The sequence below is a fragment of the Diadema antillarum genome, unplaced genomic scaffold (genome assembly GCF_040938485.1).
Source record: "Diadema antillarum isolate AM-2024a unplaced genomic scaffold, OU_Dant_1.0 scf00000075, whole genome shotgun sequence".
In the NCBI taxonomy this organism is placed as follows: Eukaryota; Metazoa; Echinodermata; class Echinoidea; order Diadematoida; family Diadematidae; genus Diadema; species Diadema antillarum.
The window spans coordinates 1,989,105-2,015,218 of NW_027270964.1; the positions used below are offsets into that span (position 1 = coordinate 1,989,105).

The 26,114-nt window shown below is 38.9% G+C and overlaps 1 protein-coding gene across 1 annotated transcript; it reads right to left on the reverse strand.

The window, feature by feature from the left end:
• Positions 1-7: 7 nt before the first annotated feature.
• LOC139717407 (dynein axonemal intermediate chain 4-like) lies at positions 8-25,760 on the reverse strand. The gene is made up of 23 exons (XM_071628903.1): positions 25,633-25,760; positions 24,650-24,860; positions 23,595-23,711; positions 21,023-21,093; positions 19,469-19,581; positions 18,736-18,917; positions 16,682-16,789; positions 15,729-15,798; positions 14,084-14,209; positions 13,471-13,586; positions 12,456-12,558; positions 11,727-11,932; positions 11,141-11,227; positions 9,676-9,753; positions 8,977-9,050; positions 8,049-8,190; positions 6,263-6,429; positions 5,557-5,644; positions 4,464-4,592; positions 3,358-3,455; positions 2,643-2,718; positions 1,869-1,946; positions 8-64 (listed from the first exon to the last, which is right to left on the reverse strand). Exons 1-23 carry the CDS (start codon positions 25,668-25,670, stop codon positions 8-10), a joined length of 2,535 nt encoding a protein of 844 aa, XP_071485004.1. The 5' UTR covers positions 25,671-25,760.
• Between the last annotated feature and the right edge of the window lie 354 nt (positions 25,761-26,114).

Genomic DNA, 26,114 nt, shown 5'->3' on the forward strand with positions numbered 1-26,114 from the left:
GTTCCACCTACGTCCTAAGCTGCCCTGCCAGCGTCTGCTCCAGCAGTTGCTTCAATTTCTCCGTCTGCAATGCCAAATGAGAAAGAAGAAACATTACACTAGTCAAACAATATCAAAGATAAGTATGTTATTTTTGTGTTATCTACTTTTAATTTTTTAAAGAGTGTATATCGTATCATATTTGTTATACATAGATATCTTGTATGAGACAAAGTGACTGCTTTTACAGCACATCTAGAACTATTTGCTATTGCTTGAGTAGTGCTGCTTTTTTTTGTTGCTTTTTTCTTCTTCTTTTTTCTCTGTTTCCCGATGATTGTTCTTATTTACATGTTCATGTATGTATTGATTTGTTTTTTATTCCAATAAAACACATTAAAAAAAAGAAAAAAAACCTAAAAAACCAATATCAAAGATAATTGGCTTTGAAGACATTGCTTTCCCACTAAAGTACCTTCTGAAACTTTCCAGTACAATTTATTAACACGAAAGCTTGTCATCATCTAAGATAATGAAACTTATCCACTGAATTTCTGTAAAAGAATTGGAAGTTACTGGTCATTTCAAAGACATGAACAGTACCACATGTGAATGACAAAAATAATACAAATGACTAAAAATATGGCCTAGTGAAACAAGAACATTATGACTGACACCCTACTTTGCTCCTCCAATCAAAAAGGAAGCCATTGTGGCATCTATATTGTTCAATTTCAGCTTTCTTGAGAGGGAGAGTATAAAAAAAATGGGGAATTCCTATTGCCATATATTCTGCAAATTTGGACTTGTGGGACAATTATATAAGAGGTTGAATATGGGATCGAGAACAGCAGTGACAGCATGAGAATTAAAGTGAAAACTAAGTTTCGGGAAGTGCTTGAGAACCCGTCTAGTACCATTTCATTTTTTCTTGCAATATATCGAAAGAGTCCACTAAGAAACTTACCTGGCTGACGCGGTTTGCCGGAATGATGAGTCGGTTTGGAGTATTTTTAGAAAAATAATAATAGTAGGAAAACCAACTTTTATTCCAGAAGGCTCCAGACTAACTCGGTCTCGGGAAAAATTCGACCCTACTTAAGACAATTCACACGCAGTTCGTGATCGCCACATTCTACTGGCCACTGCATAATACCAAATGAGGCCTAACTGAATGGACAGGAAAGTGCGTGCTAACGTAATCCTGTACAAACAAAACAAAAATGACAGCGCGCTGTCCTCAGTTGCTGAGACGCGCGGTCTTTGGAGTTTTTGTTGTTGTTTATCAAGCGCCTTTGATTGTTTTAGAGGTGCTTGATCGGCGCACACTAATTTTGCATGCGCACAAAAGAGGTTTTTGATGCGCCCGTTGTAACAACTCGGACCATTACTGCGAGTAGCCAGAACACGAAGCGCTAGTTTATAAAGGCCGCTCCCATAGGACAACACTGTACAATCACAGGGACAACCATTACAACTCATCCCGCCGTCAAGCAAAGCGAAGCTGAGTTATCCCCGAGTCCGAGTTTAGCCTGACCCCATTCGGGTAAGTACTGAGACTGAACCTTTTTGGTAAATATTTCGCATTTTCGTCGTTACCCATCAAATATCTCGTCATAACATCGTTATCCTGCACATTTCCTAAGCATACTTTCACATTTGGGAGCGAAATTTGACAACTTTTGCAGGCGTACCAGAACTTTGTTTGGGCTTTAAGTCTCACCTCTTTTCAGGAAAATAGTTTATGATTCTTCTTTTTTTTTTTAAATCTAGGAGATGATATACAGCATATCTATTTACGGGAGGCAATATTTTGATACTGGCATCAGCCACCTTGTCTGCCAAATATGCACATATACAATAATAAAAACATATCGAATTAGCCTTACTTGGTCTTCTTCCACAGGGGGCATGCACCGTAGCTGGAACACTGACACCTGTCCTTCACTGTCACCAACAAGGATGCACTGGAATGTAAATAACAGGACATCATGCGACATGATCGAGATGTTTCCTCCAAGAAAAAGTAAAGGTGGAAAGAACAGAATGTGTGACATCACTGGCAAAGCTCAGAGAAGGCACTCACTTTCTATTAATTGTGAAAACAACAACTATACATGCACCAGTGGTACTCTATTTCTGTTACTATACCCATTAACTTCCTTTGAGTTGGATACTTCAGGCATTTTCTGATGTGACAGGAACTTTCACTAAAATCCAAAATCACAGCCTATTTCATCTTCAAATTCCTTCCAAAGTTTACCAAAATTTGTTTGATGATGCAGTGCATTCGGTTCCAACATAGCATAAGTCAAACTTCAGCTCAAACATCCTTTGCACTTTATCAAGAGAAATGGGAGTACATTACTCCCATTTCTCTTGATAAAAGGCAAAGGATGTTTGAGCTGAAGTTTGTCGTATGCTTGAATTTCCATTTTTTTCCGACCCCCTTTCTGCCTCAGATTCGCTCATATGCACAACATGTAAAGAAAGATAAAGAACACACAGAACATTGGGAATAACGATGGAAAGGAATGTACATTGGAATGGAAAAAGATGCCAAAACATGGCACATTATACCAATTTAGAACAACAGTAATGCAGTCATAGGCTTCTAATTCACATCATACGGATGCATGACAACCATTGTTCTGGATACTTACGTCAGAGTTGCTGGCAAACACAAGACACGAAAGCTTGACACCTGGTGCTGGAACATTAACTATAATGGGATCCAGTCTGCAAAGAAAGAAAATTCAATTTCATTCTCTTCAAATTCTTATCTTCTACATTAAATCTACATTTACTAGAAATACTCCCAAAATGCAATTACCTTGAAATTTCCACAAACTGGAGTCAACAGCAAATTGTCACTGGCATTCAGAGCATTTAGTTTTGACAAGAACTTTCGCGCACATTTTAATTTTGCGAATCTTGGCTCTCATGAAATTAAAATGCACACAGGACTTTCCATTTTAAAGTACTATGATGGAATACTCGATCAATGTATACAGTACTTACACAGATGACCTGCATACGCCATATTCCAAAAATGTGTACAGTCATTTCGTGGAATACATTCTTCACAGTGTCTTTACATTGCTTTTTTCTCATTGTCTTCATGAAACCCTTGGGGGCATCAGTGCACTAACCTTGATTCAATTAAATTCAGTTCAAGTCATAGGTTATTTAATTCATGTCCATGAAGAATAATCAAGAAGAAGTTAAATAGAAAACAAGGTATGAAATGCAATTATTACAACATAAGTGTTAAGACTTGCATGGAGCCACCGAAATAAACTAGTAATAATGAATAATCAAGACTATACTCGTATCTCTTGGGGACACTATAAGTGCATTTCGGTCATATCGCCTTACGTGTTCACACTCAGATCCCAGATCTCAACAGCGCCCTCATTGACGCAGCCAAACACAGTCGGTGATGAAGGAGACCAGCACACGTCCATGACAGCTTTCTGTGGAGGAGTGATCACGTTTCAGTGTGAGCAAACTACATGTGGTACCAGCTTCACAACAATTAACTTACACTTTTCTCTGATTGCTGTTATTAATCATGATCTCTTGATCGACTCGTATAGTTCAAAGCAGACTAAGTTATATTCTGGAATATCCAAGCGTAAGTGCACGGGAGAAAAAAAAATGCAACAAAGCTTTAGTCCTTTGTCATATTTATACCAGAGGGAAAATCAAACAACATGGGTGAACAGATGTGCAAAAGGAATTGATATGTAATTACCAAATGCATTGACAAATCCTAGACAGAGAGACATGTGTTTATCGTAAATGAATTACAATCACATTTGATTTGTAACATGCTGGACCCACATAAGAGAACTTGCCTACAGTTTTCAGTATTCAAAGCCTGCAACATGTTTCTTGATATTCTTCCCCTCTTTCTTGACTTGATGTTCAACTTCTCGTTATCTATCTTCCTATTTTTCTATCAATCCATCTAATTGTATCTATCTATCCATTTATTTACCCTTCAATTTATCTCATCTATTTTTCTATCCATCTATTCATCTATCTATCTATCTATTTATCTATCTATCTATCTATCTATCAATCAATCTTTCTGTCTATCTATCTATCTATCTATCTATCTATCTATCATCTATCTAACATTTATCTATCTATTCATCTATCTATCTATCTATCTATCTATCTGTCTGTCTGTCTGTCTATCTATCTATCTGTCTGTCTGTCTATATCCATCTATCTATCTCTTTATATATATATATATATCTATTAACATATCGATCATCTATCTCTCTTTCATCTTTCTATCTATCTATCTATCTATCTATCTATCTATCTACTTATCTATTTATCTATCTATCTATCTATCTATCTATCTATCTATCTATCTATCTATCTATCTATCTATCTTTCTATCTATCTATTTATCTATCTATCTATCTATCTCCTTTCTACACTCCTTCCCAAGACCGAAATCCTCCTACCGTTGATGAAAAGAAGTTGAGGACAGGTTGGAGCCTGTCCTGCATCCAGAGTCTCAGGCTCCAGTCTGCGCTGCAACTCAGGAAGATGTCGTTGAGGAACGGAGACCATCGGATCTTGTATATCGGACCCTGTTGACCCAATCAAACATAACGTGATTAATAATATAATCTACTGGTCAGCTGAATAGGTCCATGTTGCTTGTGCTTCCTTTAAATCCCCCTTCTAACGCTTGACACAAGATATGGTCAACCAGGAATCATGTATGCAAACTATGGCCAACCAGAAATACAACCATACTGCCTTGTGCACAAACCATGGCCAAGTAGAAATACATTCATGCTGCTTTCTGTCATGGTTCAAATCCTCTCTGTGCAGTGCTCTCTCGAATATAACATATCATCAGTTACTACTTTTACAAGTAAATGTGCCATGTAGTTGAACAACACTGCTTCTGTGTTGGCTAAGATACTGAGGACATTTTTTGTGAATTTAGTTTTTTTCCCCCTCCCATAAAAGCAATAGTAATATAGACACATAAAGGTATATATTATCAGGAAAACTGGCACATAGAAGGTACTGTAAAAGTGGATATTTTCGCGTGACTAATTTTTCGCGCTTGGCCGGGTCGGAAGAGTTTCGCGTGTTTTTAATTCCGCGGAACCAAGACATCACGCACAGGCACCTATGGCAAGCAAAAATATTCGCGAGCTTTTATTTTCGCGCTAGTTTCTGGTTGCGCGAAATGCGCGAAAATTTGAACACCGCGAAAATTTCCACTTTTACAGTAGCCCATTTAGCTGAACCACATATTTGTATCAAAGAGATTTCAGTTAATTGCTTCAACAATTCTGTAGACAATACAATCATCATTGGCTCAATTGCAGGGTATATGGAGAAACACATACTGTGCATAAATATGCAAAGTCCATACCTGTAGATCTTTATTGTCACCAAAATAACGATTCAAGCTAAATGTTGATGTTATTTTTGGCCTCTGATTTTGATGTGGCAGGTGTAGCAGAATTAAACGAGCATACCGAAGAACAAACCTCATGCAAGTGAAATACAGAGGAAGGACAGCTGATTTCTCACCGTGTGGCCCTGGTATGTGTCAAGATACTGTTCATTGTAGGAGCAAGAGCACTTGTGGATGAGGCCGTCTTCAGTCCCAGCGAGATATCTGGTACGTGGAGGAAGAGTGAGTGAGGGAGATAATCAGTAGGTGTGTGTACAGTGCCCTTTGTGTATGCCTTCAGAGAGGGATTTTCAGATGGACAGACTCTATGCCGGACTGCTGCAAAAAGAACTACAGATGGCGCTAATATGGTTTCTCGTCTGAACCTACCCTCTATTAGATGAAGACACAATTAGTAAAGCAGAGGGGTGAACAAAAGCTCTCATCTGTCTACACTTGCAACAAAGTAGCATATATCTAAGATGACTACAGTATGTATTTCGAAAACCTTTAACTGCTGAAAGCACACCAGAAAATTAAACAAAAAAGACCAAAGCCATATTTCCCCCTCATTCCACTGCCTTTCCATGACCCTGATCTGAATGATGGTTTTCTTCTCAAGAAGACAAACAAAAAACAAGCATCTCAAACTAATGAACTAACTAAAGGAAAGACAGACAAATATACAGCTATAAATACAGACGAACAAACACGCCAAATCCTGATTTCCTTTCATTCATTAAATTCTAGGCAAAAAACCCAATGGACAGGCAAAAAAAAAACACAACACTTTTTCATGCTCTAGTCCTACGAGTCCTCAAAGCTCCAAAAGATCATGCTTACATGTTGGAGTCCTTGGGGTAGAAGTCGAAGGAGAGTCCGGCCGCCTGCCGTGAGATGAATGCTTCTCCTTTCTCCTTCGTGTCCTTACTCGGTGTGCTCGGTGTGGCTGCCTTCTTGGTTGCCTTGGCAACTTTCTTCAGCTTCATCAGCTCTGCACTCTCAAAGCCCTGGGATACACACAGATGATGTGTCAACAGTAAGTATAACTCTGATATTTTTAACAGCAGTGGGACAAAGCTCAACATTAAAATGCATTCCCAAACTTGTTCTTGCACCTGAAAACATGAAGCAGTGAGTGGCTTTTTCAATCTGAAGTAAAATCTGTGTAAAAAAACAAGGAAAAGTAGAAATTACGCGGTGCGTAATATATGTCCCCGCCGGAAGTAGCACTTTGTAACAAAATGTACAATACAGGTCAAAAAATCAAGGTCAAAGGTCAAAGAAGTCAAAGGTCAAAATTCTGTGTAGAAGTGTTGAAGCCCTCACCTAGTGCCATCACATAAAGCAAACGGAATCGAAACCGGGTTAGAAATGGCGAAGGAGTAGCATTTTGTAGCAAAATGTACAATATAGGTCAAAAAATCAAGGTCAAAGGTCAAAGAAGTCAAAGGTCAAAATTCTGTGTAGAAGTTTTGAAGCCCTCACCTAGTGCCATCACATAAAGCAGACGGAATCGAAATTGGGTTAGAAATGGCGAAGGAGTAGCATTTTGTAGCCAAATGTACAATACAGGTCAAAAATCAAGGTCAAAGGTCAAAGAAGTCAAAGGTCAAAATTCTGTGTACAAGTTTTGAAGCCCTCACCTAGTGCCATCACATAAAGCAAACGGAATCGAAATCGGGTTAGAAATGGCGAAGGAGTAGCATTTTGTAGCAAAATGTACAATATAGGTCAAAGGTCAAGGTCAAAGGTCACGACTGAAATTCTGTGTAGAAATTTCAAAGCTCCCATGTAGTGCTATCATATAAAGCAAACAGAATCAAAATTGGCTCATAAATGACAGAGAAGTAGCAAATTGAAGATTTTGATCACACATGGACGCACACACGGACGCACACATGGACACACGGACGGACGGACGGACGGACACACGGACACACACACGTACGGAGCCCGTTTCATAGTCCCCTGCTCGAACTCGTTCGGCGGGGACAACAACAGGGAAATTATGGTTCTGATATATGGTCTCCAATCTTTATCTCAGGCAACAATATTCTGGCCTGTAAAGTGTATTCTCACATCACTGTTTGAGAGAGACACAAATGCAATAGTGTGCTATCAGTTGTGATATGATGCATGACAGGTAAACAATAGTTTGCCAAATTTAGTAGCATAGCATTCAGAGCCGTATGTGTGAAAGTAACCAAAATTTTTATCACTGGATGCAGTTTCCAACCTTTTGCTTGCACGTTGATGCTCTCCACAATACTGTAAAACAAGGAATGTTTGCATGCATTTTAATTTTGTGAATTTCGTGAGCAAAGATTCGCAAAATTAAAATGCACACGAAAGTTCTTGTCTACACTATATGCATTGAATGTTAGAGTCAACTCGTGAAAATTTCATGCTGCGAAAAAAGGCTGTCGGCTCCAATTCGCTAAAATTTCATGCCTCGAAAATATTGTATTTTACAGTAAATATGTGCAAATCTGTTCCATCACTTAGAGGTTACTAGTTTCAAGTCACTTTAAAGCTTGTAAAGGCTTTCCTTTTTTTCAATACATCAAATATTAATATGGCTGTGTCTCAGAAATATGTTTCTCCGTGATGATGGTTCCGAACCCACCTTTCTGATTTGCCACTGGGTGACACGCCCATCCGTCGATATGGAAACGAGGACCTCGATGCGCTCATCACTGGACGACCCCCTCTCTTTGTCCACCCATTGTAGCTGCCAGACAGGGGCTGCATGTTTGGCGTGACTTTCACTGGAGGACACATAGAATCGGGGGTGACAAGACCTCAGATTGGATACAGGGTACTCCCATTGGAACAAACACGGTTACAACAAAATTTCATATCTTGATACATACCGCACTGTTGTTTCTACTTTTTGAAATTTACTCTCCATATCAGATCTTTTTTAAAAGTCATCTTTATTACATTTTCTTTCTTTTCATAGACCAATACGAATAGAAAGGAAAAGCAGAGAATTACTGCAAATTGTTCAGTGATAAATCTATAAGGAGAGAGCATCTCAATGCAGTTCCTGTCATATTTATGTTCAGAGAGACATGCTAAGATATAATGTAAATAACAAACTTCCAAAATGACTGCTCCAGGAGTTCCATGATCAACACCTTCTATATATCATACATTAGGTAAGAAGGGAATCAATACATTATATGAGTCTGGGCATTAAGATTTATGCTTGCAAGTAACATCACTGCCACAATACAATGAATGACAATTTTAGAACCAAAAATATTCCACTCAAATATATCCAACTCTCGCTCTCCCTCTCCCTCCCTTGTGCGATCCATGAAAATCTTTATTTGCAAAGGCCACAAAGTCATTATTTGCATCATGCCAATTGACTTACAAAAGCCCAAAGATGTAACTATGACATATGCCTTTCTAAATTTGTCCAGGAGTTTCATTATACAAAGGATGACCAAAAATAGAAAAATGGATATGTACTTGAGTTTTCATGCAAACAGAAAGAGTGCAGCAAAGTGTCATTTAAGTTAATAAAAAATGTACAAGTAACTTACTAGCTGTCCAGGATGGGTTCATCACTTGAACTTCTCACATTGTATATTGCCACTGTACCATTGTAGAGCCCAACCTGAATAAGAGAAGAAATATACATACTTTACAATACACACATTTATCTAAGGGTTTTAATTTGTTTCTTTCATCATAAGTTTAATTAGTAGAGATGTTTGTGTTTTTGTTTGCATTTCTTTTTTAGTGGGGAAACTAAAACTACCTAAATACTCATCATGAAAAAGATAATGACGGTATAATGATGAACTTTGCATTCTTTACATAACACTTGCACTGTGCACAGAGCAGAATCGAAGAGGAAGTGCTGAATGTGTATGCATAACTGTCAGGGTAGGTTCCATCTTTCCTTTTTATATCTCCAGATAGTTTCTTTTAATATGTAATGTGTGTCAATATATCAAGGTACATAAGGTAACCACAATTGTGAGATGTTTAGGAATATGTTTCTTTGCTTAACATGTTTATATCTGTTCAAAGCATTCTTCTTTACAATGCTGACACTCTGTGTCCTATGCCATTTTGCTTGACACATTGAGGACAGACTAATTTTGCTACAACACACATTTCCCATAGACACTTGCTCGAGTATACTCGGGACTTATCCTGAACGGGTTAACACTTCCACAAATCACAACCATGCTTCCTTCTAGCCAACAGGCCAAGCCATGTGTTGTCGAACTTACCGCTAGCAGGTTTGGATTGGATGCTGAGAAATCCATAGCTGTCACTCCTGCCTCACAGTTGAACACCCTCTCTGGATACTAAAAAGGTGGGAGAGACCATAATGACATAACATTTCTTTGGTACGGTATAAATGCATCATTATCATATTTTCAAATTAATCAACCTGATACAAGGGTGACATCATAATCTCTGAATTCAGCTGATTGTATTCCAGTTGCTATCAACCCTTATTGTGCTTTGTTTACTGATCAGTGGCGGATCCAGTAAAGGGCACACCGGGCATGTGCCCCTCTTTGTTTTTGGTTAAAACAAAAGAAATAAAAAGAAAAAAAATGGCGGGGGGGGGGGGGGGGGGGCGAGTGCCCCCCTTTAATTTTGCAAAGGTCCCCCCCTTTACGGAATTCCGGGATCCACCCCTACTAATTGACATACATTGAGTACTTTTCTTTGCTGATTAGCACAGATGTCAGCAAACTAACTGTCAATGGAGATTATCTAATTTCCCAGGCAAGCTTCATGCATTATGCTGCTCTAAAAATGAGTGAAGTGCCTAACCAACTGATAAAAAAGTGAAAGGTAGTTTGTATCATTGTGTACATGTTGTGAACTGGTTTATCTGGAGTTGTCAAATGCAACATGTTATAATTGAGATATGGTCCACAGACAAATGGTTGGTCACTTTTTTTGAGGAGTGCATGTTACATTTTGTGGTTGCAAAGCTTTTAAGGTTACAACACAAAAGTCACATTATGAGGAAGATTGGGTAGAAATGTGTGAGTGCTAGTGACAAATGCATTCATTACTTGATTTCTTTCTAGTGTGCATGTGCATGTGTGTGTGTGCGTCTTTGGAATCTATTTCTAAAGGCATCTAAGGTACACTCTGTTCACATCTTCGCTGCTATCAACATTGTGATTCACTTAAAGGCATAATTTACCATTTGCAGATGAAAGAGAAACCCAGCATTTAGGGATAGAAACACCACCGTAAAAATTTGAATCGGTAAAATCGATGTTAAGTATTGTTAAATATACAAAATGTGAACAATAGTTATAATGAAAATGTTTCCAGACTAAACTGTCTACAGTTACAGGTTATTGAGAAAAATAGAGAAATCTCCTTAATTTTAGGCTTTATCACGAAAATTTTATATGATATTATGTTTTGTGTACAACAGACCTACACATATGCATTAAATGTCATATCTTTAAAATGTTTTAAATCACTGTTCCCAAAGGTAAACAGGACCTTTAAATGTGTAAGAATAACTTCATTCATCACTGCTTTATGATTGCAATGATCTTCATTGGAATCTAAATGTCTTTTAAAGTGTTTGCCTTAAGGAAAGCATGTGAGAAATTACATTTGACCAATGTGGCGGTACTTCTATGATTAACTTGAAAATAAAAGGATGAAATGTTGGATACAGTGTAGAGCCGTGTGTATAAGCACTTTCTATCTTACCTCTGGGTTCTTGAGAGACCAGCAACAAGCTAACCCACCCTTCTGTTCCGTAAAGCCAAACTGACCATAACCACATGCTAGCAAATCCTGTCAGAGCAAAGGATGTAAATAGAATTAATTAAAAAGAATATAACATCAGATGTACATACAGATGCAAAGGATGTTTGGCTATGAACAACATTTTAATTATTGAAACCAAATGAATACATTAATGAATTTTGATACTCACATATCACATAAGACTATGGAAGCAACCTAATTTTGGGCCACATTCAGGCCATACAAAAGAAGAGGTTCCTTCATAAGGGAAAAGACCAATTCAGCAATACTCTTTCAAACTTCCGGAATCAAGACCATAATAGGAAAGCCCTGAGAGTATTCATATGGAAAAAACATTATTTAGCTATGCCATTACGAATGTCTGATTTCAGAACTCTTGATAAGAAAAGGAGGGATTACTCAAAATAAGCAGATTGATATGCAAAAGAACAGGTCCTAAACAAAGCTGGGATTACCCCCCTTCTGGCTATCTATTATTGGCTCGACCTGTTGACTGACAAAAGTAAAAAGATGAATATTAACTCACTGGGTTGTTCTTGTTCCACGCCATGCAGCTCACATTTCTGCCCTTGGTCAGTGAACACGAGTAGGCCCAGAGACGGTCCAGGTTGGGCCCCAGCTGGGTCAGGTTGACCTGGTTGGCGGCGGAGGCGGGCGGCTGGGCGGGCGTGGCTACTGTGGTAGGGGCGGAGACCTGGCTCTCTGTCTCCTCCGGCTCCGCCTTGTCAATATCTGCAAAGAAGAATCACAGAGAGCTTCATCCAAGTGTCTAACAATTTATATGTATCATTACACGTATCATTTCTATCTAAAATGCTGTATCCATTTTGGCATTCAGCAATCACTTTCAAGCTCCTAATCAAATACTTTGTTCATTTATGATTCCATCCATCCAGGCATCTATCATTTGATTGTTTCATTTATCCAATTATTTTCCACTACCTATCTACATACAAGGGTTAACTGAATATTCATACCTGAAAATACAAGGTATTTATATAATGTTCATTTATCTATCTATCCATCTGCTATCCATTCTATAAGTCTGTTTAGCAATTTGCCGTGTTTGTTTGCTCAGGTCCGTTTGTCTGTTCATTCATTTATCCATTCTTCCCTTTATCTGCTAAGCTACTTCTATTGCATATCATGCTATCCATCAATTAGTCTTTCATCTACTTATCTATCCGTCCTTCTATCATCCTATCTATCAATCAGTCTGCTGTAATCACAGACTGCCGCAGCAGGTGCCACACACCTGGATAGATGGGCAGGTCTCGATACGCCGCCTGCTTGTGCTGCAGAGTGTTGAGTGTGATGACTCGCTCCATGATGAACAGATCCCTCTTTAGCTCCTCCAGCTGTGAGCAGTGGTGGCATGAGGACAGGAAGTGGTAAAGGATGATGGGAAGGAGGAAGAGAAGAGGGAATGGGGGAGGAGGGAGAGAAAGTAAACGAACAGTGAAGAGTGGGTATAGGGAGAACAGAAATGGGAGATGTCCAAAGTAGGAGACAAATTTGAGAGGAGAGGAACACGAACACGATAGGAAAATGTAAAGACAAAGGATGGAAATTCAAGAGAGAAACAATTGAATGGTGGGGGAAAAAAAAGAGATAAAATGGTGAGAGAATAAACGCATGAAAAAGAAAGATTAGCATTGATTCAAAATATCATCTGAAGAACTTATATTTCTCTTTACGTGAGATATATGCTAAGCTTATCCCAATTTCAGACGTTTTTTTGCTGTCACCACTCCAATAAGATAGCCTAAAATATCACTTGTACAGTTATGACTGAGAGATTGATAATGTTGCAATCCAAACAGATATCAAGTACACAATATATCTTCTCCTCCATGTACCTTGGATCCACATTATCACACTGCTATCAATATTAGGTCAACAACAAAGTAACAACATTCAACCAAAAGTTTAAATCAAAAGACCATAAATATTTTTGGTGATGAAAGCAGGGAAGCAATCACTCCTTGTAATTTGTCTGTATTGCATGGACGAGCTAAACCAAAACCAAAACTGCTGAACACACTGCAGGCAATGAAAAGAAGGCTTCCTACTTTTTTGTTTCTCTTTGGTTTTATTTACAGTCCAATATTCTACAAAGGTTTTGTTGTTCCTTTCTTTTCTATCAAGGGGTTGCCCGATTAATCTGAAAATTATCTATGCTGAACCCTGGTCATTGTTAGGTGGTTTGTTATTGTCTTCTTGCATGGATACAGGGAAGTGGTTCTTTTGTTTGCAATGCAGCAACTTACATTTATGATCTCCTCAAAAGACAGCCCTCTAGATTCGGTGGCATCTTTGCTTTCTTCTGTCAGCTCTCCTAGTTCTGATTCAGCCATCGATGCATTCACTGTGCTGGCTTTCACATCTGAATAGAAAACAGAGAAGAAGATATAACTTGATGTGTGCAATATCTAAAGGCACCATTAGGACACCTCTCAAGTGCCAATTTTCCGAACTATGAGCTTAACAGACGGTGAGTTCGCCTGTTGCACAGACATTTTTCATGGTCTTTGGGGCCATATTCTAGAACAATGTAATACATACAATACAGCACAACACAATACAATAAACACACTGGCATAATTGGCATTATTGAGTCCTGTGCAACATGTTGTCATGTATAAAGATGCTAACTAAGGGGATAAAATCTGATTTCAGTAATCCAGCAATATCACTCTTTCGCATGGCTATGGGTCCCAATGTGGCCAGATAAATTAGGCTGGCCTGTACAATATGTGCATAAACACTTTCAGGAGCATTATAAATTACCAAGAGACTGCAGTTGGGAATCTAACTCCCATTTGAAGGATCAAAATGATTACAAAGGATGAATGAGAGGGAGAGTTAGGAGAAACTATGTACCTCCTTCCTTTGATTTGTTCGTCTGCGTAGCACCCTCCTCTGGAACAGTGCTGACTCCTGGCTTGGATGCCTTGGGCTTCTCTACCGAAGCCTTCTTCCGGTCCTCGTCCTCCTTCAACTCCTCATCTTCACAAGCAATAATTATAAAACATCACAACATTTCACATTGGCCTCAAAGAATACAAGACTTTGGAACAAGACTATCACGATATGTATTGAACTCCATCCCAACCGCTTTATTTATTCATTTATTTATTTCATATAATATTATCATTATCATTATTATTATTTTTTATCTTTTATTTTTTTTTGATGCTGTCATCACTTTCTTGTACACAAATTTCATGAAGTTGGCTTTGGAGATGCAGTGAAGAGCTGTGGAGCACATTGATACATTCACTTCATCTGCTTAAGAACCACTTAACTGATGTTGAGTCTCTAGAGAGATATCATGGAATGTAGTGTCTAGTTACACACAGTACAACTTTTGATATCACCTAAACAAAACAAGAGTGTCTCAATAAAATACATGTAGAAACATATAAAGTCATTCAATGGAATGTTACATGTACCTATGCAAAAGTGAAAATGGGAAATCCCATGGCCACTCATATATTTCTCAATGATCAACTTTTTTATTTAATTATCATACAATGAGATATGACTTCTTTTTTTTTCAGATTGTACAGTTTTGTGATCTTTTATAAGATCCACTTCCTAACCAGAACAAACTAGAAATGTCGCTACAGCGACTGGTTATACCCCCGCCAAACAACATTTCATAAGCTGCGGTCAAAACAACATTTCATAAGCTTTGGTCAAAAAACTGAGGAAGTAGTTAAATCCGCAAGATCTTTCCTTGATCTTCTGCCATTAATATGCCGTTACCATGGCAACGTACTTTCGGGTACTGTCGAAAAATGCGTCTTGCACATCTACAACCAAAGGCACACATCTGTACCAAGTTTCATGGAAATTGGGCAAAAACTGAGGAAGTAGTTTGCAACACAAAATTTTCCATCATTTTGGCTCATAATATGTGAGCTGTTACCATGGCAACATACTTTTTGTCACTGTCAAGAAATGTGTCATGCTGACCTATATCCTAAGACAAACATTCAATATGAATTCCATGAGAATTGGAAGAACACTGATGAAGCAGTTTTGCCATGAAGCATTTTGCCCTATATTTTACCAATAACATGCCGCTACCATGGCAACGCACTTTTTGCCACTGCGGAAATATGTGTCTTGCACATTAACATATTCAGATGAACATCTGTACCTAATTTCATAAAAATTGATCAAAAACTGTGGGAGGAGTTCGCGACGCAAGATTTGTACCCATTTTTGCCCATAATATGCCGTTACCATGGCAACGTACTTTTGGGTACTGTCAAAAAATACGTCTTGCACATCTACAACCCAAGGCACACATCTGTGCCAAGTTTTATGGGAATCGGTTGAAAACTGAGGAAGTAGTTCGCGACGCAAGATTTGCAACGGACGGACCGCCCGACCGACCGCCCGACCGCCCGACCGTCCGCTGATTCCTATATACCCCCTTCAAACTTCGTTTGGCGGGGGTATAAATATTAGAGAGGCTAAAACATACTACATCCAGAGGTTTTCCTCTCAAACCTACCTTTTTCCTTGTTTTCAAGATCTTGATATGTGTCGTACATCTCCCAATTTGTGACTGTACTGTCTTTGTCCTGTGAAAAAAAAAACCAAACAAACAACAGCAAAATAAATCTATTGACTTTCCTTTGCTCCAATAAGAAATTCAACAACAAGAGTCGATGGTCAAATGAATCAGATAAGCCATCTACATATAATTCAGCCAGAGATTGACTCTGTTGAAGTTTGCCAGCCACTTTACTATATCAAAGCTCTTCAAAACATAACATGGCAGTGTCAGATCAGCAGGAATTGCAGAATGATAAGCTTATTCTCTTCAGTCTGGCCACAGCATTCTTCCTTTGGATATTTAGAAAGGTATAATAAGTGTACAGTATGTCCCCATCTTCAGTAGATTACGAATATAATGTGAGATGCGAGCCATGAAAGTACGGTCAATGAAAACTATTCACATGTCAGTTAAATGGACAATGGCAACATGTTACTGTTAGAGCCGACATAAATGTCTCCACGCTTCATTAAGAAGCCAAAACTTCAGTACGTATTTGAAGAGAGTGACTTATTACAGATAAAATGAACACTTTATTGTCTCGTCTGCAATCTGAACTTTACATGCAACTGCACAACGGAAATGGGTCAGTGTGTCTTCAGTGACTCCCAGTCAGGTGGCTTTATCAAAGGAATATATCTGAAAAAAAAAAAAAATCATGAATAAACATAGCCTGACAAATGTATCAACCTTCCTTTGTTTGTTTATTTGTTTGACATCATCTTACCTACTACCGGAATATCATTCTCTACTGACAATCATTTTGTGAAAAGACTTTGGTGATCATCATTTTTTGCTCTACTCTGCACTTCTCTTACTGTTAACATTCATCAAGTATTTGTCAACAGCCAGCACAGCCCCTGGAAAGCTTAGCACAGAGGACGTGTGTTAGCTTTATGGACACTCACCACATAATTGACCCTTGAGGTCTGGATTTCCTTGTTCTTGGGAAGATCGTTGAAGGTCTGCATGCCTCGTTCAGCATATCTATCATTACCATCACGACTCTTGCACAGCTGTTGGAGGAAGGATAGCTCATTGATATGTTATGACATCACCACAATTGTTATAGCTCTCCTGCCAGTCATATTTCAATGACATTTTTATCAACGATGCACATTACAGAAGTTTAAAGCAAATAAATCTGTATGTATTAAACAATACTTCAAGATATCTTTTCTGTCAAATGTCATACATGTGTAAGACATGAATCTTGTAGTGGTGGCAGCTTTGTGTATCCTGTTTTTATCCATGCTCCTTTTTTTCTCGTAAAGTGTTTGAAATTTGTTCTGTTTGATTAAATGTGACAGGTTGTGGGGATGTTCAATTATGCTAAGAGAAGGGTATTATATGTTTTAAGTTTTTGGTGAATCTTGGGATTCTGAACACGTACGTCGTATGTTTTATGTCAAATTGTATTTCAGATGAAAGTCCTGCAGTTTGTGATTATGTTCCTGTTTAATGTTTTTATGTATTTACATGTATACGCAAAAAGAATTCCCAGATAGGACGATAAAGATGAAACTGAAATTGAAATTCCTATCACTTGTTGAGGCCAAGGATCACACTTAATTGTATACAGAGGATGCTAACCTCATAAACAGCAGTGAAGTATTCTGAACGATGAAAAGGCATATTTTTGGTGGAAAAACGGTACTTTTACAGGATTCTTGCAATAGACATGTGGGTACCGTAACAGAATTTGGGAACATAGTATTTTCTATTAAAACCTGTAGTATCTTTGCAAATGCAGTACAAAATACTGCACAAACAAGTAGCAATTGGCATCTCTGGTATACCAATAGATGAATAAGGCAGACAGTATCTAGCTCTGAGGGTTACTGTACGAGCTGAAATTTTCGCGGTGGTTTTATTTTTGCGAATTTCGCGAATCGCCTTTGAAACGCGAAAATAACAACGCGCAAATACTTACGTGCAGTTAGACCGTCGCAACCGCGAAATTAACAACACGCGAAAATGTTCTCCAAGTAGCAATTCGCGAAAATATCTGTACGCGAAAATTTCAGCTCGTACAGTACTTACATTTGGAGTGTAATCTACATTCTATCAAATGGTATCATGTACACACCAACATACACACAAGTATCTGAGCAACAAATAGGAGCTAACAATCATTGTCATGCAATTCGGTGGATTCCAAATAAGGTGCACCACCTATCGGTTGTAGCGGACAGGCCAATTTTCAACTTTGGGGTCGACATCGCGCTATGCAGCTAGAGCTACGCTGCAGCGCAGCAGAGAGAAGCTGCATGCGCAATGCACTGTTTACAGTACAATAACATAACTGTACTGGCCTAGCGCCTGGCGATCGGTATACGCGGTAACTAGAGGTACGCGTTACGGTCGCCACAAAGCACAGCGGACTTTAAAAAATGGCCCAAGGTCTGAGGCGAAAATGGCGAATGCGAGTCGATGAACTGAAGAAATACCTGAATGATCGTGGCATATCTCCCGTGCAGTCAGGTTTAGAACAGCAGGTAAGTAACAATTTGGCATGTGAGATGCCTTTTTTTCCAACCAGCTTTGGTGTCTTTTGCCAAAGAAATAAGTCAAAAGCCAAGCCTGCATTTTGGAGTGTACATACGTCGCGTCGAACATGCAACACAGAAAAGCCAGTTTGCTGCTAATACCATACCGTATCGATCTATCTCTCGATCTCGCAATTGATATCCGGCCGGGCCAGCACGCCCGGGTGCCCGCCCACCCGACGCGGCCGGCTGAGATGAGCTGAGCTGCGCTGCTGCATGTGCATATAATGCGAGTAATTTTGATGTCGACTTTTTCCCATAAGGCATTGCGGATTTCGGCCTGTCCGCTACAACCGATAGGTGGCGCACTGTATATGGAATCCACCGAATTAGCTCACAATCTAGAAAGACATTTCAGGACTGTTTTACATTACACACTACATTACACCATGAACTATCTAGGGTGTGGCTACCTCTTTGTATTTCTCATTCCTGGTCTTGACGTCTGCTGCCTCGTCAACATCCGCTGAGACGCTGACCCCGGGCAGGTCCAGGAGCCAGATGGTCGGGGTCTCGGTCAGACAGATGGAGACCACTTTCTCCAGGTCCTCCTCTGTGAGATCCTCTTTTGTCTCCTCCCGCCTGGTCTGGATGTCTTCACCAAGGAAGATTAGGATAAGCAAAGTGAGAAAATAATGTAAGCTGTTCTTAGATGTTACAGATAGGAAACATTGACCAAAGAAGACATGGAAGAGACAGGTGGAGGAGAAGCTTTGGAAGGTTTACTTGAGGAAGGAGGATGCCCCAATTCAGGCTAGGTGGCGAGATGGTGTGAGAGGAGCAGTTGCTGCTACAGTGAGGTAAATCCAGCCATCCCTGTTATTAGGAATAGATCATAACTGGATGATGGAGCAAGAAAAATCTCAGGAAAATTCAGATGGGTTACTCCTGGAAAGTCACACTTCTTGGTCTTGTTGCTCTCAGACACAGCAAGTCGAAAACATAAGCTACATCAAGGCATGAACAAGACATGAAGTCATGTTGAAAACTGACAGCTTTGATTTGACCCTTTCATTTTCATAGAGACTGGGAATTATGGACGCACATCTGTGGAGCACAATCCAGCATTTGTTCACCCAAGTACTCAGAATAGCACATGACAAAGGATCCATCATTGTTACTGACTTCTGGTAATGTGTCACTCACCTTCAAGCCCACTCAAGATGTCTTTCATAGTGGTGGGCTCAGCGATCTCGTCAGTGAAGGATTCGGTGTTGGACTGACTGGATGCACGTGACAAGCTAGCACCGAATACAGATCTGAATGGAACAAAACAAAACTGTGTCACGTAATCCATCGACAAATGAGCAAAACGAGCACTAGTCACACCACGATGGTGCCCAGGTGAGTGTTTTTGCGATCTCTGAATACAAACCAACAAGAGGAATATCCTAACACTGCATCGTGGTTGACGGATAGTATGTCCTAAACTTTAATTCATTTTTTCCTCCCAACGGTAAATTCGCAGAGAGAGCCATATTATTTTCAACTATAACTTGACAAACAACTAGGCACAAGTTTTTGTTTAATTTCAACTTATAGGTATGCAATTAAAATGCAAACACAAGGCAACATAAAAGTGCTCAAATCAATTTCTTAAATCTATCAACTAATGGAAAGTGGCAGTTTACAATATTGTAGAACTGCCAATATTTCCCCATCAAAATCATTAAAGGGAAGATAAACCCCAAGAACAATGTGGATTGAGTGAAAGCAGCAGCATTAGTAGAACACATCAGTGAAAGTTTGAAGAAAATCGGACAATCGATGCAAAAGTTATGAATTTTTAAAGTTTTGATGTTAGAATCGCTGGATGAGGAGACTACTAGAGGTTATGACGTATGAGTGGACAACAATACCAAGAAAATCTAAAGAAAATTCTGCAAAAATCAAATTTTCATGAAAATTACAAATTCCATCAACTTGATATTGATATATGTTAAGGGTAGCAATTATTCCCCCTGCTTTCTGAAAGCGGTTGGTCCATTGTTTTTTCATAATTCTAGAAAAGTTAATTTTTGTTGAATTTCCTTTATATTTTCTTTGTATTGTTGTCCACTCATACGTCATATCCTCTAGTAGTCTCCTCATCCAGCGGTTCCAACACCAAAACTTTAAAAATTCATAACTTTTGCATCGATTATCCGATTTTCCTCAAACTTTTACTGATGTGTTTTACTAATGTTGCTTCTTTCACTCAATCCACATTGTTCTTTGGGTTTACCTTCCCTTTAAGGTTCAAAAGAGCAATCTGAAAGGTACTTGTGTGGTCATACATGTACATCTCAAATTGGCAAAAATATTTCCCAAATCAGGGAGGTCTTTACATTCTCTGAGCGTAACTTCAAGAAATTTTTCAGACTGCAGACTCAGGGAGTACCTGAAAGCTCTAGCTGCATTGTATGGCCAATCAGTGTAAGATCAACTACAACTTTCGAATATTCGGCTAAATATATTCAAATCCATTCCGATCATTTGCTCTGCCTCGCTGAGTGATTGATCAACCCCAAAAATCAGAAAATCACGGAGGAAAACTAGAAGATATACAGGCAGGGTTCATGTCCCCTGGTCAAAGCGCCATGCTGCAAATCTAGCAGGACCTTTAAAAGGTCATGCTCGTAAAGTTGTTACAGATCAAATGCATGATTTTAAGAAGGTTAAAAAAAAGAAGAAGAATCAATAGTGTGGAGGTTTGTTTACCTTGTAAAAGGTCCAGCAAAGCTCGTTGTCCCAGTTTGATAAATTGATGCTTGTGACATGAGATCAGTGGGCTGAAAGATTGATAGGGAAATGTCCTAATTACCTTACAATACTATAATCATGAGGCAGCATTGGCAAACTAGCAAATATCATTCCAAGTTTGAGAGATATCATAAGGCATATATATGTTCTCATGATGATGACAGCAGTATAAACTTTTCAGCACAAAAGGCAATTAAAGAGATGGTATAGTTTTGGCTGAGATGGGGTTTGGCTTTTAACTTTTTGCGAGATTATTGAAAACCACTTATATTCAAGGCGGTTCTAATAAAAGGGGGGTCCAACCTTTCATTAGGAGCACTTTGTTTTTACTCTGGTTTGGATATCTCAGCCATTTCAAAAACAGTTCTTATCAAATACATTTCGAATTCCTCTTGGAATTATATTCTCTTTAATATCTTGTAAGTGGTTTCTGACTATCTCGCAAAAAAAGTCGAGATCTGAATTTCCATCTAAACCAAAACTACACTAGCCCTACAGGTCTACTGGTAGATCGCTGGTATGTAGCACTTGTACTGTACATGAAGGGAAACTGATATCTGCTGTGTGTCTACAATGAAAAGAGTGCAATCTTACAGCTAGCTTGTTATCTACTAGCCAAATCTTCAGAGAATCAATCAACAATGTATGCTGAAGTGCTATCCCTATACAAACCTAGCACTTTATCGAGAAACAGTTGTGAGTGTAAAAAAGGTAGGCTTCAAAATGGTAGCGCAAGACTATTATCCACAATTAAAAAAAGTATCATAAGAAATGGATAATATGCTACCTGCAATACAAGCTCTTATCATATGAAAGGATTCTCACTGATGGAAAGTGAAGGGGCTAACTAAGAGTCAAAGAGAACACAGTGCTCAGTATATTGGATAATGCTATGAAATCTTGGTGTGGATATTTGAGATGAACTCATGGTGGCCATTTACACCTCTTGGTAAGATGTGTAATCCAGAAAGGTCATGTGGGGTTACATTAACCCTATTCCCACCGGCATTTCGCGTGATTATTCCGCAACGCGTGATGCTCTCGCCGTGACATTTCATGACTTTTTTCTTTCAAGTATCATGCCACTTTTGAGACCAAATTTGTTGCTCCCAGGCATACCGTTTTGAAGCCACGCCCCTTTGAAAAAAATTTGTCGACCCAAAAATTGCTCAAAAACATGATTTTGTGTACAAATCCAATGTAAATTGTGTTTTTGCAATTAATTCACATAATAATAAATATTTTTACTTTTAATGGATGATAATGATTTATTTTAGCCTGATTATGCTTTAAGAAGTTTCTGTGACTAATTTTGATGAAAAAAACAAGAAAAACAAAAAGTAAAAAACAAGGAAATACATAAGAAATTCAATAAACACTAAAATACATAAGAAATAATTATGAATCTGAATTTTTGCTTCAATATTACTGTTGAGGATATTGAAAGGAATATATTCACCAAAAATTAGAAGTCTTGGAGCTTAATTTTTTGATTGATAGGCAAAAAATTATTTTTGCATAAATTAGCATAAATTAATTACCAGTAATATAAAATACATGCGGAGTAATCAAAATCTGAAAAATCTAACTATACAGTCTTGTAGATTATATTGGCCTCTACCTTGCTGCAAATTTTCGCAAGATCGCACGATCCACGAGCGAGATCTGAAGGGGGGGATTTGTACCCAACTTTTGACCCTTTTGTAAGTTTAAAGAAGAAGTGAAATCTAACACTTTCACTTGACCTTTGACCTTTTGGCCCTTGACTTTTGACAAGAAACTTCCCAGAGAATCTGTATTGGGTAATAAATGCACACACTAAGTTTCAAGAAAAAAAATCCTGCTGGCATTGCATAGATACATGTAAGAGGGAAATAATGGCATTTAGATGAGTGGACGTCGACCTTTGACCCCAGACTTTTGACCCATGACCCCTATTAGTTGATCACTGCCCGTCAGTAAAGCTGTACATGCATATATACTAAGTTCCATGAAGATACCTTGAAATATCTGTGAGATATGGACAAAAAAGTGAAATTTTAACATTTTCACTTGACCTTTGACCCTTGACCTTTGACCTCATGACACAAAACTCTCTCTGGGGAATCTTTATTTGGTAGTTCATGTATACACCAAGTTTCAAGAAAATACCTCCAGGCATTGCAGAGATATAGGGGAAATAGTATAATTCTGAGCATTTGACCTTGACCTTTGACCTTTGACCTTGAGCATGTGCACCCAAAAGTTGATAGGCACAACTTCGCTCACTCATACATATACATGCCAAGTTTCATTAGGATACCTCTAACAGTTTTTTAGATACGCCCTCCACAAAATTGATTACGGACGGACGGACGGAAGGATGGACGGACGGACAACCCGAAAACATAATGCCTCCGGCGACACTTCGTGGCGGAGGCACAAAAAACCCGGTGGGATTAGGGTTAATGACAGGGCCCTGTGGACGACAAGTGTTGATTCTGAGGCAGCTGTCCTAGGCTGTAAATCAAATTGCACACAGATCATTTACCGTTCCCTGGGTGGACTCTCCAGCGTTGAACAGCTTGCTCTGCTGTTGCTTGACTGAGTTGGGGTCAACAACAAGGAGTGGCTGTGGAGTGACATCTGATCCATCATCATCGACCACCTGATCAAAGACGGAAACAGTCATGGGGGGGGGGGAGGAGGGAGGGATTCTTTAGGTTTGGTAAAGTCATGTGATGAGTGAAAGGTACTGACTCAGTTTGGGATAATGTCTAAAAGAAAAAAGAAGCATACAATTCTAAAATTACATCATATAACATTGATTACTAGAGTACATAGAAGAAGAATATAAATCCAGTAAGAACTTGACAATCAAATGCAAGAAAAAGCAGGCATTTGAACAGACCTCTCCAAATGCAAAATACATACACTATAATGATTTGTTTTTTGCTGGCATGGTATCTACTTTTGGCAAACTTTCCTGACTTCCATCAAAACTTTTTTTTTGCAAGTATCGATTAGGATAAAGAACAGCATTTAAGTGTTATCTGATATCAAACTGTCTGACTGGTTCAACAGTGATATAATGTACAAGACTTCTTTGCCAGTCTCGTCATTTCATTTGCATTGTAAAGACTTTCTCGCAATATCTTAGGACTGTGTGGCTCACTTCTTAATCTTTGCTATAACTGTCAAACTGATTAATCTCCTTTTAACATTCCTTGAGAATACCGGTATACACTGCAAGATATGAACTGCATGATTGATATGAGTATGTATGCCTTTTCCACAATAGGCCTACTTTTAAAACTACATTTTCTTGTCATTTCACAAAGACACAATTGCATACAGGGTTCATGCATACAACCTCACAGTACAGCTCTGCATCTGTTTTCTTGATCTGAAAGATGGTTCCAAGGCCAAGGATGATGCAATGATGGTTAAAAAAAAAAAAAAGAAAAAGAGGGGGGGGGGTGGGTTGTCTGAGCTTAGGTACTTAAACTTGAGGTTACAATGGATGCCAGTATTTCACTATCTTTGTATGAAGTCACTTAATAAGGTTTTTCATTCCATATTTTGAGCTTCAAATATGACACAAACCTGTATGTTCAGGATCTTTCCACCAAGCCTGTGGTGCTCAGTCTTGCTGTCAATGCCCACTTGGCTCTTTCTGCTTGAGCTGAGGGTTGTGCGTGACCCAACACCTAGAGTCACATTGCGTTCCTTGCCAATGCGATTCTGACTGGTGGACCCACTGATTTTGCTGCGATTTGCTGCATTAGACCCTCCTCCGCCAGGAATCTTGAGCATGCTGGTGATTAAAGAAAAATTCATATCACACAAAACTGTGTCACTCTTTTAATGGACTGCTGCCTAACGGTTATTAGGGGCCCTGAAATCCAAATGCATGTTGATTTGTGTTGATTTATGATACCCTCAACATCACTTTTGCGGTGAAACGAATATCTAGATACATTCCATATATTTTTAATGATTTTTTCCGTCTATTTTTCTTCAGATTACTTGGGAATGCCCACAAAATATCCTTCCAAACCAATATTCCTCAGATGACCTCATCTGTCAATCATTGCTAAAGTACGGTACTGAAATGTTTAACAAAAGACATTGGAATGCACCTTCCCCTTGACTCAGCATAACTTGCATGTTCCCTCTCCATGTCTTTTGTAGTCACATTAATATCACAGAAACATGCAAGTTACGCTGAGTTACGCATGTAAATTAACATGCGCTTCTCATCATGACATGTCATTGTCAGAAATTAGACCAAGTAATTTTGTTAGGTTTGTTAGGACCTAACTGTTAACAAGTTAGGGCTTAGGCCTGTTAACGTTTAATAATTTATATAGACCTAGATTCTAGTCTTAGAATCAAGGCCTAAATACTCCTGGTATGGTAAAAGTTCTAAGATATAAAAATTAGACCACTAATAATAAGTAATATATTCAGGTATATGCAACTGTAGCGTCAGTTCTGGTTCTAGTAGAGCTCTAGATCGACCAGTTCTTGCATTACCATGATTAAATTACTCTCGGACACCGGAGCTCTGTAGTTGGTGTACTCACCCTGGCCCAGTTTTTCCTTTTCCAGCGCCTGTTGACATTTTGAATCTGGTGTGGAAAGGTTCGTTTTCGATGGCTATTCTCCACCAATCAATTAATGTTGAGCTCGGCCCTTGAGCACCAGCTTTGCTGACATATGAAAACTTAATCTAGTAGTTGCAGTTGATCATAGCTCAATTTCTTGTAATGTAGACGGAGAAACAACTTTCTCGCTCGTTGCCGACGCCGTTGGCGTTGGGGAGGCAGGATGTTCGAAATTTGAACGCCTGCTTCCTATTTCTACACTGTTAGTGTTACACAGACACAGTGAGGGGAAAATAACGCTTTCTCTAGGCACAAAATACAAATATGTCCACTGTATGATATGATTTTCAATGTTCAACGCCGGCGAACATGAAATTGATTAGCGTTGAATCTCCTGTGACCCATCAGTCCCACATGTTACAATCTGTGTGAGATGACACTTCTCCACGTCCCGATCCACA

What these genes read in the sequence shown, in the direction of transcription:
- LOC139717407 (XM_071628903.1), bottom strand. Translation starts at nt 25,670, where the DNA reads ATGTCAACAGGCGCTGGAAAAGGAAAAACTGGGCCAGG. An exon ending in AGACCTGCCCATCTATCCAG is followed by an intron (nt 11,933 to 12,455) that starts GTGTGTGGCACC and finishes TCTTCTTTGCAG; the next exon opens with ATATTGACAAGGCGGAGCCG. An exon ending in GAACCCATCCTGGACAGCTA is followed by an intron (nt 8,191 to 8,976) that starts GTAAGTTACTTG and finishes TGTGTCCTCCAG; the next exon opens with TGAAAGTCACGCCAAACATG.